The sequence below is a fragment of the Triticum urartu genome, chromosome 2 (assembly GCF_003073215.2).
Source record: "Triticum urartu cultivar G1812 chromosome 2, Tu2.1, whole genome shotgun sequence".
NCBI classification, from domain to species: domain Eukaryota; kingdom Viridiplantae; phylum Streptophyta; class Magnoliopsida; order Poales; family Poaceae; genus Triticum; species Triticum urartu.
Window position 1 is genome coordinate 473,954,544 of NC_053023.1, and position 13,498 is coordinate 473,968,041.

A 13,498-nucleotide genomic window follows, 5' to 3' on the forward strand; every position below is an offset into this window, starting at 1 on the left:
ACCGCAAAAGAAGATTACATCGAATAGATCTTCACGAGAGAGGGGGAGAACATTGTACTGAGATCCAAAAAGAGAGAAGAAGCCATCTAGCTAATAACTATGGACCCGAAGGTCTGAGGTAAACTACTCACACTTCATCGGAAGGGCTATGGTGTTGATGTAGAAGCCCTCCGTGATCGATGCCCCCTCCGGCGGAGCTCCGGAACAGGCCCCAAGATGGGATCTCGTGGATACAGAAAGTTACGGCGGTGGAATTAGGGTTTTGGCTCCGTATCTGGTAGTTTGGGGGTACGTAGGTATATATAGGAGGAAGGAGTAGGTCGGTGGAGCAACAAGGGGCCCACGAGGGTGGAGGGCGCCCCCCTACCTCGTGGCCTCCTGGTTGATGTCTTGACGTAGGGTCCAAGTCCTCTGGATCATGTTCGTTCCGAAAATCACGTTCCCGAAGGTTTCATTCCGTTTGGACTCCGTTTGATATTCTTTTTCTGTGAAACCCTAAAATAGGCAAAAAAAAACAACAATTCTGGGCTGGGCCTCCAGTTAATAGGTTAGTCCCAAAAATAATATAAAAGTATATAATAAAGCCCAATAATGTCCAAAACGGAATATAATATAGCATGGAACAATAAAAAATTATAGATACGTTGGAGACGTATCAAGGCACGATTGTAGGACAGGATAACCTAAAATTATACATTATCGAATATTACAAGCAGCTGTTTGGGCCTCCGGAGGATAATTGTGTGTCCCTGGACGAGTCCAGGATTGAGGATGTGCCTCAACTCACTGCTGATGACAATGATATTTTGATAGCCCCATTTTCTGAGAAAGATGTGTTTGATGCCATTACACAGATGAAAAACAATAAGGCCCCAGGGCCGGATGGATTCCCGACGGAATTCTATAAAAAGTGTTGGCATATTATTAAGGGGGATTTGTTACCGATGTTCCATGATTTATTCTCTGGACAGCTTCAGTTATTTCACTTGAATTTTGGGACAATAACATTGCTTCCTAAGAAAACAGAGGCTGTGAGAATTGAGCAGTTCGGGCCGATCTGTCTTCTCAATGTTAATTTCAAATTTTTCACCAAGGTGGGGACTAATAGGCTCACACAGATTGCCCATTCTGTGGTGCAGCATTCCCAAACTGCCTTCATGCCGGACAGAAACATCCTAGAAGGGGTTGTGGTCCTTCATGAACCGCTCCATGAAATTCACTCGAAAAAACTAGATGGAGTTGTTTTGAAGGTGGATCTCGAGAAAGTGTACGATAAAGTCAAATGGCCATTCCTTCAACAGGCCTTGCGTATGAAAGTTTTTGAAGAAGCCTGGCGATGCCAGGTAGAATCTTTCACGCAAAAATGGAGTGTTGGAATTAAAGTGAATGACGACATAGGTCACTACTTCCATACACATAAGGGCCTAAGACAAGGGGATCCGATGTCTCCTATCTTGTTCAACATCGTAGTTGATATGTTGGAAATTCTGATAGGAAGGGGTAAGGAGGCTGGTCGGGTGGGTGGATTGGTGCCTCACCTAGTCGATGGAGGTGTGTCTATCCTACAGTACGCTGATGATATGATCATATTTATGGAGCATGACTTGGCAAAAGCGAGAAATATGAAGCTGGTTTATGCTTATTTGAACAATTGACCGGGTTAAATATTAACTTTCATAAAAGCGAATTGTTCTGTTTTGGTAGAGCCAATGAGGAACAAGAGGCTTATAGACAATTGTTTGGATGCGAATTGGGGTCTTTACCTTTTACGTATTTAGGTATACCAATTCACCATCGTAAGCTGACAAAGAGGGAATGGAAGTGTATCAAGGATCGCTTTGAAAAGAAACTGAGTTGCTGGAAGGGCAAGCTCATGTCTTATGGAGGCCGATTAATTCTGATTAATTCGGTTCTCATGAGTATGCCTATGTTTCTTTTATCGTTCTTTGAGGTCCCAGTGGGAGTTAGGAAAAGACTGGACTTCTATCGATCCCGATTCTTCTGGCAGAGCGATGAACTTAAAAGAAAGTACAGACTCGCCAAGTGGGATATTATCTGTCGACCGAAAGACCAAGGGGGTCTTGGCATTGAGAACCTCGAGGTCAAGAACAGATGTCTTCTCAGCAAGTGGCTGTCGAAGCTATCTATCGAGACCGATGCTACTTGGGCACAGATCCTTCGTAGCAAGTATCTTCAATCCAAAACTTTGTCCTAGGTGACATCGAGGCCGACTGACTCACCCTTTTGGAAAGGGCTTATGAGGGTCAAATTGGCCTTTTTTAATAGGACAAAGTTAATTATAGGCAATGGTGCTACCACACAATTCTGGGAGGATACTTGGCTCGGAGAGACTCCCCTTGCGCTTCAATATCCGTCTCTGTATCGCATTGTTTAACGACGTGATCCGGTTGTTGCATCGGTACTTCAATCCTCTCCCCTTAATATTCAGTTCAGGAGGACGCTAGCCAGTAATCGTTGGGAAGAGTGGCTCCATCTAGTGAGTAGGCTGATGGAGGTTCAGCTTTCTCAACAACCCGACAAATTACGCTGGAAGCTTACTAGGTCCGGAGAGTTTACAGTCAAATCAATGTATCTTGATGTTATCAATTCAAGTTTCATTCCTAGCTCCAAATATGTTTGGGCTGTCAAAGTTCCTTTGAAAATTAAAGTGTTTATGTGGTTTGTACATAAACAAGTAATCTTGACCAAGGATAATTTGGCAAAGCGTAACTGGATAGGACCTACTAGGTGTAACTTCTGCGATCGGGATGAAACCATCAAACACCTTTTTCTTGAGTGCCCGTTGGCAAAAGTCTTATGGCGGACTATCCATATTGCCTTTAATATTACTCCTCCGAGATCTGTCAACACGTTATTTGGAACGTGGCTTAACGAGATAGAGTCCGAAACAGCACGACACATTCGCGTAGGAGCATGTGCTTTATTATGGGCAGTATGGAACTGCGGAAATGATTTGGTTTTTAACAGAGCAACAAATATTCATTTTTTGCAGGTTATCTTCCGAGCCACTGCGTTGATCCGTATGTGGTCGCTACTCACTCCGATGGAGGCCAGTGAGCGTTTGGTTACTGGATCTATCCGGTGGGAGATGGTAGCACGGGATATCTTCAACCGGTTTAGATGGCGGTCATGTAATAGGATAGACAATTAGTTTACCTATCTCTCTTATGCCAGCCGGTTGTGGCTTCTTTTGGCTAGTTTTGTTATTGGCCTTTTGGCTCTTTGTGAGCTTCTCTTTACTTTCGTTGGAGACTTTAAGACCTTGTTGAACCTGTTTGCTTACTTATAAAGTTGGCCGTATGCATCGTTCTGATGCAGAGGATGGGGAGTCCCCCCTTTTCGAAAAAAAAACGTCAACCTTTTTAGCTTGCTTCTTTTCAAATTTCTCAGAAACACTGGTTTTTGGCTCTAGGGCCTTTTCTTCACTGGCATCAGCAGGAGGCACTTGGGCCGAAACAACATCTTTCTCAACAACAATTTCTTCTTGAGCCTCAGACTGAGCAACATTCTTCTCGTCCCCCATATCAATGTCCTAGGGACGAGGAACTTCTTCTGTGTCAATATCCATCTGAGCATGTGTCCCAGTGGATGGTTGTTGCACTGCTTCTCGGGCAGTGCTAGGCCTGCGCTTAGGTTTCTATTCCCCATCCACGCCTGACTTCGAGGGAATATCATTTGCATTCCTCTGTGGAGATGGAGCGACTTCCTCGGCCCTCGAGACCATATTGGATCGCTTGCCACGTGATCGATGCATTGCCTGAGAAAACTGTGTCCTCCAAACGCCCTTTCAGGTAATATCGAGCTTTTAATACCTGCGAACAAAGACTCCCAGGTTTAGTGAGAAGTCTCGAAGCTTGCAGCGCCAACAGAGCCTAGTTAAACACCCTGAAGTCATGGAATCCCTGGCTACCACTGAGCTTGTGCCTCTGAATTTTCGACCATGGCCCTGTTTGGATCATGGGGTTAGAGCTAGTTTGGGTTAGTTTGAGGCTCAAATAACCCAAAAGTATCCAAACAGGGAGGGTTAGAGTGGGTTAGTTTCATCTAACCCAACTATCCCGGTGGAGAGGTGCTTATTTGGGTTAGAGTGGGTTAGAAAATAACTCTAACTCTAACTGTGTTAGAGTATCCAAACAAGGCGGTCTGCCAATGAGTTTTACGCTTCGCCTTAGATAGATCCCGTTTGACATCAGATATATCCCGTTTGAGTCCATGTCTTCATGTCCAAGGGAACATAGAAGTGAGAGAAGAGCGCCGAACTACGGTCCATGGAACGAAAATAATGTGCGTACGACACTTTGCGATGGTGTCACAGCATTAGTATGAACCATATAAAGATTGAAAAACAAGAAGAAGAAAAATCAACAGTCCATGTCATCCATCGTGTAAAGACTAGACAGTTTTTGATCGTACGTGTAGCATTACTCCCATTACTCCCCTTGTACCTCACCAAAAAAAAAAACAAGACATCACTCCTTGTACACAGTACACCTCCGTAATCTGAACTTAGGCTTCTGTACTTTTCTTTTAGTTTCGGGAGAAGGTTCCGGTAAATTTGGCATCTAGGAATCGAGTACGAAAATGCAGTATCTTAGGTGTGTAGTCAGCGAGGACCTCTTCTTTTCTCCAGCACGACAGCACTGACAGCGAGCCTGAGATATTAGTGTCAGGGTCACCATCGAAGATGAACCATGTTTTTGGCTTCTATTATGGTGATCTCCATCGTGAGGTCCCATAATCAGCTGCGCGGTCTGCAATGTAGTAGTACAATACTACAATTCCCGGGACCTCTCTCATCGATGAAATTTTTGTCTGCCGGCTTCTGATGATCCAGAGAGAGAGAGAGAGAGAGAGAGAGAGGGCATTCTGCTAGCCATTTGCCACAAGATCAAAATATTATTTGTAACAAAAACATTATGGCACCTATTTCATCCGCTTTCCAACTCTCAACGCACAAGAGACTGTACTCACAAGTTTATTCATTTAACGGATCGACATAGGTAGCATTATTCCATGAAACAGCTTCGTATTCTTCACCTTAAACTCTGGCAAGTCCCATCCGATAAGAATTAAGAAAAATATCAGTTCCCAAGCATCAAATAGACTGGCACAACAGACCATGTTAACAGTTTAAACAGTTACAGTGGCTTCGATCTCTTGCAGTCTGAGGGTAACAGCTCGCTTGTGCGCTTCTAGGCCTTCAACTTCTGCCATCTTTGCGACGTAGGGACCCAGCCTTCTCAGCCCTTCTTCAGTCAGGGATTGAACAGTGATGTACTTGAGGAAAGAATTCAGCGACACACCGCTGTACATCCTCGCGTAACCGTAGGTTGGGAGGACGTGGTTCGTCCCACTAGCGTAGTCACCGACGCTCTCGGGGGTCCATTGTCCCAAGAAAACTGACCCTGTAGTTGGGAGACCAAACATTAAGCAGATCGAAGTATGCAAAGAGTGGGATGCGAATCAATACGCATTTGGGGGCAACTAAGCTCTGGTAGCCATGCCTACCTGCATTCTCGATGAGCTCCTCCCATTGCTCAGCATCCTTTACATTGATGATCAAATGCTCAGGAGCATACATATTTGAGAACGATAATGCCTGAAAAGGGGGACAAACAGGGGAGGTCAATGAATCCTTGAGAACAGGAAGTAACCAGATGGATCTTAATTCGCGACTTCAAATTTCTACGATGCATACTGATAGTGTACTCCTTTTAGAAGCAAGCATCTATCTGAGGACAAAGGCCACAAAACGATAGTTTTTTTTGCATCGCAGGCGGTATAGGAAGGAATGACATGAACGAATAATTACCTCAGCCATATCTCTGGCAAACACAGTGAAACTGTGGCCAAGTGCTTTGGAAGCAAAGTCCCCTCTAGGAAGAGCATCACACTGCTTGCTAACTTCTGCTTCAATGGCAGCTAAATCAACACCATCTCCCGCAATAACTAGAACAACCTGACTATCTGGGCCATGTTCTGCCTACAAGATAGACCAAACATACATGGAAATGCTTGGTGAACATCAATATTATCCTATCTTTATCTGTTATCCTCAAGTTTGATATCAAAAATAGTGGACAATAGTCAATTCAACATATACTCTTGGCACTACAGAGCAGAGTAACAGGACGAGAACATACCTGAGATAGCAGATCAGCGGCAACATGAACTGGGTTGGCATATTTGTCAGCGATTACCAGAACTTCTGAAGGGCCAGCGGGCATGTCTATAGAGACCATAGCTTCGCTGTTCTGCAGTCAAATAAGAATAAGAACCACAGAAAGGAATGCACACAGAGAAGATGCCGAGCAGATACTGGTCATGATTTACACAGAAAGAACAGAATAGACCTGAAGAATCATTTTAGCAGCTGTGACATACTGGTTGCCGGGACCAAATATTTTCTCAACCTGTCAAGCGAGTAACAAAAGATGGCAAATGAGAAACAATTGTTGCATCTAACGAGTGCACATGCCTATATTTGCATAGACATTTGGAACAGGTTATGAGCTGCTAAGATCATGACATGACTCCACAAAAGTGCTTAACTCAATTTTACAGTCCTTTAACAAGTGCATGTCAATACAACATTGTACAAGTTTCGTGATGAAGACAGAAAATGCCCCTACTGATTTTGAACAAGTAAATCATAGTGGTATAGATCTTGAGCACCTTTGGGCATGATGCAGTTCCCCATGCCATAGCGGAGATTGCCTGAAAGTAAAGAACATTTTAAAAAATAAAGGACATTGATAACATTGAACTACATAGAAGCAAGCAATATCTCAAAATATCCTTCTACCTGAGCTCCCCCAGCTTTTAGTATGTGTGTAACACCAGCTTTTTTGGCACAGTAAAGAACCTCCTGCATGAAATAGGAATAATGTTCAGATTTCATCAATTTCACCTTACAAAAACAGCAGCATTTCCATGTCCCACAAAGCGTACCTTACATATGCTACCATCACGACTAGGGGGTGTGGCAAGAACTACGGTTTTGCATCCAGCAATCTGTGCAGGCTATTAAAAAAGAGAATCCACGTGAGAAATTCAAAACAACAAATAACTGCAGGTAACTTAGTTTAGAGGATTTGAACAAACATGAGCATACCACAGCAAGCATCAATGCAGTTGAAGGCAAGACTGCAGTGCCCCCTGGAACATACAGCCCGACAGAACCAATGCATCTTGTTATCCTTTTACACTTCACTCCCTTCATACATTCAGGAGCGCACAAATAAATAAGCATAAGCATATAGAAAGGACAAAACGTAAATGGGGGCATCAAAGCATTCTCTTACTTTCATATTCTCAACTGTCTTTTCTGGCGACTTTTGTGAAACATGGAAGGCATAAATATTGTCATACGCCACATCAAAGGCTTCCTTAACAGCTGGATCAAGCTACAAATTTGATGAAGGTAAGACAGCCAAAATCATCTAGCAGATGAAAAAAAAAACTATTTGAGGACCATCTGAATCTGGACATAAAATATACTAACATCAGGTGTACTTATTTCTAAGGATTGAAAGCATCTGAATGCAAGTAGATAAAGCCTAGAATTGCGAGCTGCAACTAAAGAAATAAGTAACCAAACAAGCCATGTATCAATATGGTGCGTGGAGAGAAAAGGCCTGAAATTTATCTGCTTGTGACTTTGGTTAAATTAACAAGACAAACAGCATAATTTAGATGCACATCACAAGATGAGTACCTCTGCATCTGGGAGATCGCTAACACGCACAACGGCATTATCGAGAGTGACCTTGTCAAACTTTTCTGTGTAACTGAACAGACCATGTACAGCAAAGTAAGAAAAACTCTGCAATAGGCCATGAACAGAACGATAAAGATCAAATAGTACAAAACACTTACTCCTTAACCGCAGCATCACCTCTGACGCGGACATCTTCAACAATCGGATTCACCTAATCCCACAAATCCACAAATCCAAATCCCATGGATGTCAAGCTAGGGCACAATTTCAACTCCATACCCATGAATAATTTCACTATTATCTTACCGTGCTGAAAATGGAGGTGAAGTCAATGCGAGGGCGCGCCTTGAGGCCGCTAACCTCGGCATCACTGAGATCGGACAGCCTATAGGACTTCATCGCGCAGCTAACACCCAACACTGAAACCACGAAGCAGGCATATCACAATTCCGAGAATCTTATCCAACAAGCTTAGGAACCAAAGGCTACAACAACAGAATACGCAAGTCAAAAGCACGCACCTTTGGATTTGGGGACCCCGGAAGAGGCAAGACAGGGCCGGTAACCGCGACCAAGGTTGGTGCCGCCGGCGAGCTGAGGCGGAGCGCGCAAGCTGCCCATCAACAGAGCCCGATTCAATTCTGTTTCTGAGGCGTTGGAGAATCAGAAGCATGGGGGAAGATGCGCTATGGTTAAGCCGACGGCGAAACCATGACCGACGAATAATACGGAAGGTAGAGAGACGAACCGAAACCAAACGGCGGCGGTGCAGGGTTTCTACGGCCGGCGGTAAAGCCACGCTCGGAAGGAGGTCGCCGCTGTCCGTGACCGTGGTCTACTGTGCTGAGTGCTCCGGCAAAGGAGGCGCCGTCTCAAGGGACGGATGGGGGAAAACGAGAGAGTGGCGGCGCTGAATGGGCCGTAGGTGGTGATGCTTATTTTGATGGGCCGAGCCTAGGCTGCCGAGTGCTGCCACACATTTGCAGTTCGAATCGGAGTCCCGACATCTTGCCTAAAGAAACTTAAAATAAATCCCGTACAAAACTTCAAAATAAATCATTTTCGCTAAAAATAATAATTTAAAATAAAATCCTAAAAAATAACCCTTATAAAAGACGTGAAATAGGTGAAAACTGACTCGTACAAAATAAAAGATCACATCAACAATGTTCTATGGTATGACCATTCTGTGGTTGGATTGTTAGGAGGACAGAGTTATCACCTGCTCACCCCAGTTCAAGTTCAAGACTTACATTGTTGCACGCATTCTCCTTTCAAGATGATGTGTCGGCTCAGTCTCTCGAAAGTGCTTATAAAAATAGTTTATGCGTATGTATGAGCGTATGCGTTTATACTGTGTTAAAAAATATTTTAAAAAACAATGTTTTAAGTGTATATCCTGACACAATATACGGTCTAGGTTTATGGGAATTTTTGTATCCTTGCAAAAATTAATCCTATTTGAAAGAAGATTTAGTAGAATATTTACAGTTTTTCTCACAAAGTTTACCAGACTCAAGATGATTAAAAGAACACGCTTTATCTCCAACCAACGACACTTATTTCCTATAGAAAACTAGAAGAACGTTCGTGCGTTGTAATGGGGCCATATTAATTTTAAAAGTTCAATATCAGTTATGTTAATATTACATTTAATATTCTCGTACATATCAAGTGACATTGGCGACATTTTTTATCATCAAATTCTCACACACATACTCTATCCCTCCCTCTTCCTCACTCTCTCCCCCTCTCCCTCCCTCTCTCTCTAACATACACACATATCCATCTTATTGGGTACGGGATCATAATCCATCTATTTCAAACGCACACACGCTAGTGCATAACAATATGGATTATGTGTATTATATTTGCCACCACAACTTATATTTTCCCAAGCCGCGTCGCTACAGAGCCGAACTCCCGCCCGACCACCTCGCCGACATCGAAGGGGAATGCATAAGGGTGATGCCCTGCCTCCCCTGCCCCCCATGGCCTCACTCCTCGACGCCCCCTTCCAGATCCACTTCTCCTCCTCGCTCGCTCGATCCCGTCGATCTGGACGAAGTCAGACGCCACAGCCACCATGACCGACCCCGTCCACACATCCACTGCTCTCCCTGCAGGCTAGGAGCTTGTCAAGGAGCTCCGAACTCCTCCGCTACTTCGTCTGCGCCAACGAGATCAAGTCCAGCACCCCCGCATCGGCGTCGCTGCCGTCTTCCTCAACCTTCGGCCACCATAACATTGTCGTTCGATCCGCGCCTCCCCGGGCTCCCATGTCTTCCCCTAGGGCGCCATTGACACTGTCATGATCTCCTCTTGCCTTTCCCCTGTTTTCCCTCTCGTTTGCTCTCGTTAGGTATTTTGCCGTGGCTGAGAACCGCCGTCCGCCATGGCCGTTGCAGGGGTAGCCACCGAGCTCCTCGGATTGACCCCGTGGCACATGCCCGCTCCTATGCGCGCTCATGCCCGAGCCTGCTGCTCTTCTTCCGCGCCCGCAGGGCCACTCCCTCTCCATGCCCACGCCTGTGCCACACCGCGTCGATCGCGCCCGCCACTGCTGTCGCGCTCACCGCAGCCACCACACCACTGTGACCCGCGCGACGCACACCCTGGCCACGCGCCACACTCTCGCTAGCTGCGCTCGCCCCGTCTGCTGCCGCCTATCCCTTCGCTCGCCCCGCAGTCGCGCCCCTGCCTCGCGCCCCCTCCTATCACGGCCATCTTCTGTCGGCCGCCCCCTCAGCCACGCTGGCCGCTTGCCTCGCCTGCTGCGTGCTGCTTCCTGCTGCTATGCGCTGCTCTACCGCTAGTACGCTGCTGCGCCATGTCCTCGACACCGCCGTGGACAAACATGGCGGAGGGATTGTCAATGGAGTATGAGGAGGAGGTGGCGGAGAAGGTGTGGAGAGGCAGGAGGTCTGGGGTGGCGTCAGCTGGCTGTGGTGGAGGTGTTTATGCGAGAAGGAGCCGGAGCGGAAGGAGATGTCACAATTGGAAAGAATCGCAAAAAAAATCATAACCTGGAGAACTCATTCCAAAAAATGCTAATATCGATGGAGGGGTGATTTCCTTCTATAGGTGGAAAACATAGGAAATATTGGTTGTTATCAAGGAAAGGTAAATTTTTTTAGGAAAGTTAGGATTTTGAACTGATTTCTATGCAAATGGAGTTTTATTGTTTGGTAACGTGATATCAGTACCTGCCCGTTTGTGACGTGTCTGATTAGGAAAGTTTGCAAATGTTAAGAAACTATTTATTGGGAGGAAAGTTTGTGACGTGTGTGTTATTTGTTTCCTAAAATAAATTTCACTAATGAGAGAAATCGATTAATTTAGATAAGTTAGGAAAGTTAGATTAAAATATATTGTTTGTTTCCTGAAAATCTGTTATTTGTTTCCTAAGACAAATTGAACCAATAAAAGGAACCGATTGATTTGCATAATTTAAGGAAGTTAGATCCGTGATTTGTTATACGCTAGGAAAGTTCTGGTTGTAATAAAGAGTGGAGAGAAAAATAAACCGATGGACCAGGGTGGGAGGTGGTGGTGGGAGGAGAGACGAAAAAAACCCAGCGAAAATAAATGGTGGAGACTATTCACCAACTGCGAGAAGGAGCCGGAGCGGAAGGAGAGTTCACAACTGGAAAGAATCATAAAAAAATCATAACCTGGAGATCTCATTCCAAAAAAATGCCAATATCGATGGAGGGGCGATTTCCTTCTATAGGTGGAAAATATAGGAAATATTGTTTGTTATCAAGGAAAGGTAAAAAATTAGGAAAATTAGGATTTTGAACTGATTTCTATGCAAATGGGATTTTATTGTTTGGTAACGTGATATCAGTACCTGCCCGTTTGTGACGTGTCTGATTAGGAAAGTTTGCAAATGTTAAGAAACTATTTATTGGGAGGAAAGTTTGTGATGTGTCTGTTATTTGTTTCCTAAAAAAATTCACTAATGAGAGAAATCGATTGATTTAGATAAGTTAGATTAAAATATATTATTTGTTTCCTGAAAATCTGTTATTTGTTTTCTAAGAAAAATTAAACCAATAAAAGGAATCGATTGATTTGCATAATTTAAGGAAGTTAGATCCGTGATTTATTATACGTTAGGAAAGTTCTGGTTGTAATAAAGAGTGGAGAGAAAAATAAACCGATGGACCAGGGTGGGAGGGGGTGATGGGAGGAGAGACAAAAATAAACCAGCGAAAATAAACCATGGAGACGATTCACCAACTGCTTCATTAGAAGTAGAGATTTCCCCTGTCGCTCTCTTGTATGCCCTTGTTGCGAAATAACTCGTTCACACAAGGTCCTCCATAACTGTAAGACAGATAAGAATCGGGGCTGCAAAATTGCACGCCTCCTCTAGTCTGAATGCCACAATATATATATGTATACATGGTATGAACTTGTATTGCAAGTCAAGGTAATTACAAACCGACTCAGTCTATGTTTGGTAATCTAAACATACTAGGATGTTTAGCATTGTTGGCTGGATATGGTACAACAACTGACCGACTAGATACAGGACTCTCTAACACGTTCCCGCAGTCTGAACCTGGAAGCGTAGCAAGGTGTAGACTGGATCGAAACTCATGAAATAATACACAAGGAGGACCCTTCGTGAATATATCAGCATATTGTGATGAAGAAGGAACATGCATGACTCGAACAGCACCAAGAGCAACTTTCTCACGGACAAAATGGATGTCAAGCTTGATATGTTTGGTTCGTCGATGTTGTACCGGGCTGTGAGCAAGATAGACTGCACTCACATTGTCACAAAAACAACTGTGGCACCGCAGACAGGTTGATGTAGTTCTTGTAGTAACTAACGGACCCAACAAGAATCAGCCACGGCAGCGGCCACAACGCGGTATTCAGCCTCCGAACTGGAACGCGAAATTGTGGTTTGCCGTCAAGAAGACTATGAGATCAAATTATCACCGAGAAACATACAAAATCTAGATCTGGAACGTCTGGTGTCCGGGCAACCAGCCTAATCAGCATCTGAGTAGGCAATGAGGGTGTGAGAGGAGGAAGGATAAAGAGTTAGGCCGAGATCAAGTGTGCCTTTGAGATAGCGCATAATGCGTTTGAGAAAAAGAGATGAGGATCACGAGGATCATGCATGTGAAGGCACACTTGTTGAACAACATAGGCTATATCTGGGTGAGTGAGAGTGGCGTATTGAAGGGCACCGGCAAGACTGCGATACAAAGAAGGATCCGAAATAGGAGAACCAGAAGTTGCGGAGAGTTTGGCTTTGGTGTCGACCGGTGTAGAGACAAGGTTACAATCACTCATGCCAGCACGGGATAAAATTTCTAGAATATATTGCCGTTGTGATGCAAACTAGCAGGTGTACGAGAAACAGAGATACCAAGAAAATGATGAAGTGGTCCAAGATCTTTCATAGCAAATTCCTTACTGAATAGATGAATAATTGAATTTAGAGAAGTGGAAGAAGAGGTGGTAAGAATGATATCATCAACATAAAGAAATAAGTATGTGGTGGTGTCGCCCTTATGAAAGATGAACAAGGAGGTGTCAGATTTGGATTCGGCAAAACCAACTGAGTGAGCATAGATTGCGAACCGCTGAAACCAAGCACGAGGAGCTTGTTTTAGTCCATAGAGAGACTTATGCAAACACGGACATAATTGGGATGGTTAGTGTCAAGAAAACCATATGGTTGTTGACTATAGACGACCTCATCGAGATAGCCATGAAGAAAAGCATTTT

General features: G+C 44.3%; 1 protein-coding gene across 3 annotated transcripts; it reads right to left on the reverse strand.

Annotated features, from left to right (window-relative positions):
- Positions 1–4,983: 4,983 nt before the first annotated feature.
- Positions 4,984–8,662, reverse strand: LOC125537995 (histidinol dehydrogenase, chloroplastic). Of its 3 annotated transcripts, none has more exons than XM_048701306.1 (15): positions 8,490–8,662; positions 8,263–8,388; positions 8,048–8,160; positions 7,900–7,952; positions 7,739–7,811; positions 7,326–7,427; positions 7,136–7,237; positions 6,973–7,044; positions 6,827–6,889; positions 6,697–6,738; positions 6,375–6,434; positions 6,165–6,275; positions 5,834–6,004; positions 5,530–5,620; positions 4,984–5,426 (listed from the first exon to the last, which is right to left on the reverse strand). In XM_048701306.1, the coding sequence occupies exons 2-15, from the start codon at positions 8,360–8,362 to the stop codon at positions 5,152–5,154; spliced, it is 1,428 nt and encodes a 475-aa protein (XP_048557263.1). In that variant the 5' UTR covers positions 8,363–8,388; positions 8,490–8,662; the 3' UTR covers positions 4,984–5,151. The 3 variants fall into 3 exon arrangements, with proteins under 3 accessions (XP_048557263.1, XP_048557265.1, XP_048557264.1); XM_048701308.1 differs by having other exon boundaries at positions 8,263–8,354; positions 8,490–8,657; XM_048701307.1 differs by having other exon boundaries at positions 8,263–8,382; positions 8,490–8,655.
- Positions 8,663–13,498: the final 4,836 nt, after the last annotated feature.

Excerpts from the sequence above, each read along its gene's own strand:
- LOC125537995 (XM_048701306.1), bottom strand. The coding sequence starts at position 8,362 with ATGGGCAGCTTGCGCGCTCCGCCTCAGCTCGCCGGCGGCACCAACCTT. Across the intron at positions 7,238-7,325 it reads AGACAGTTGAGAATATGAAA|GGAGTGAAGTGTAAAAGGAT; the intron begins GTAAGAGAATGC and ends GAATGTATGAAG. Across the intron at positions 6,890-6,972 it reads GTGATGGTAGCATATGTAAG|GAGGTTCTTTACTGTGCCAA; the intron begins GTACGCTTTGTG and ends TATTTCATGCAG.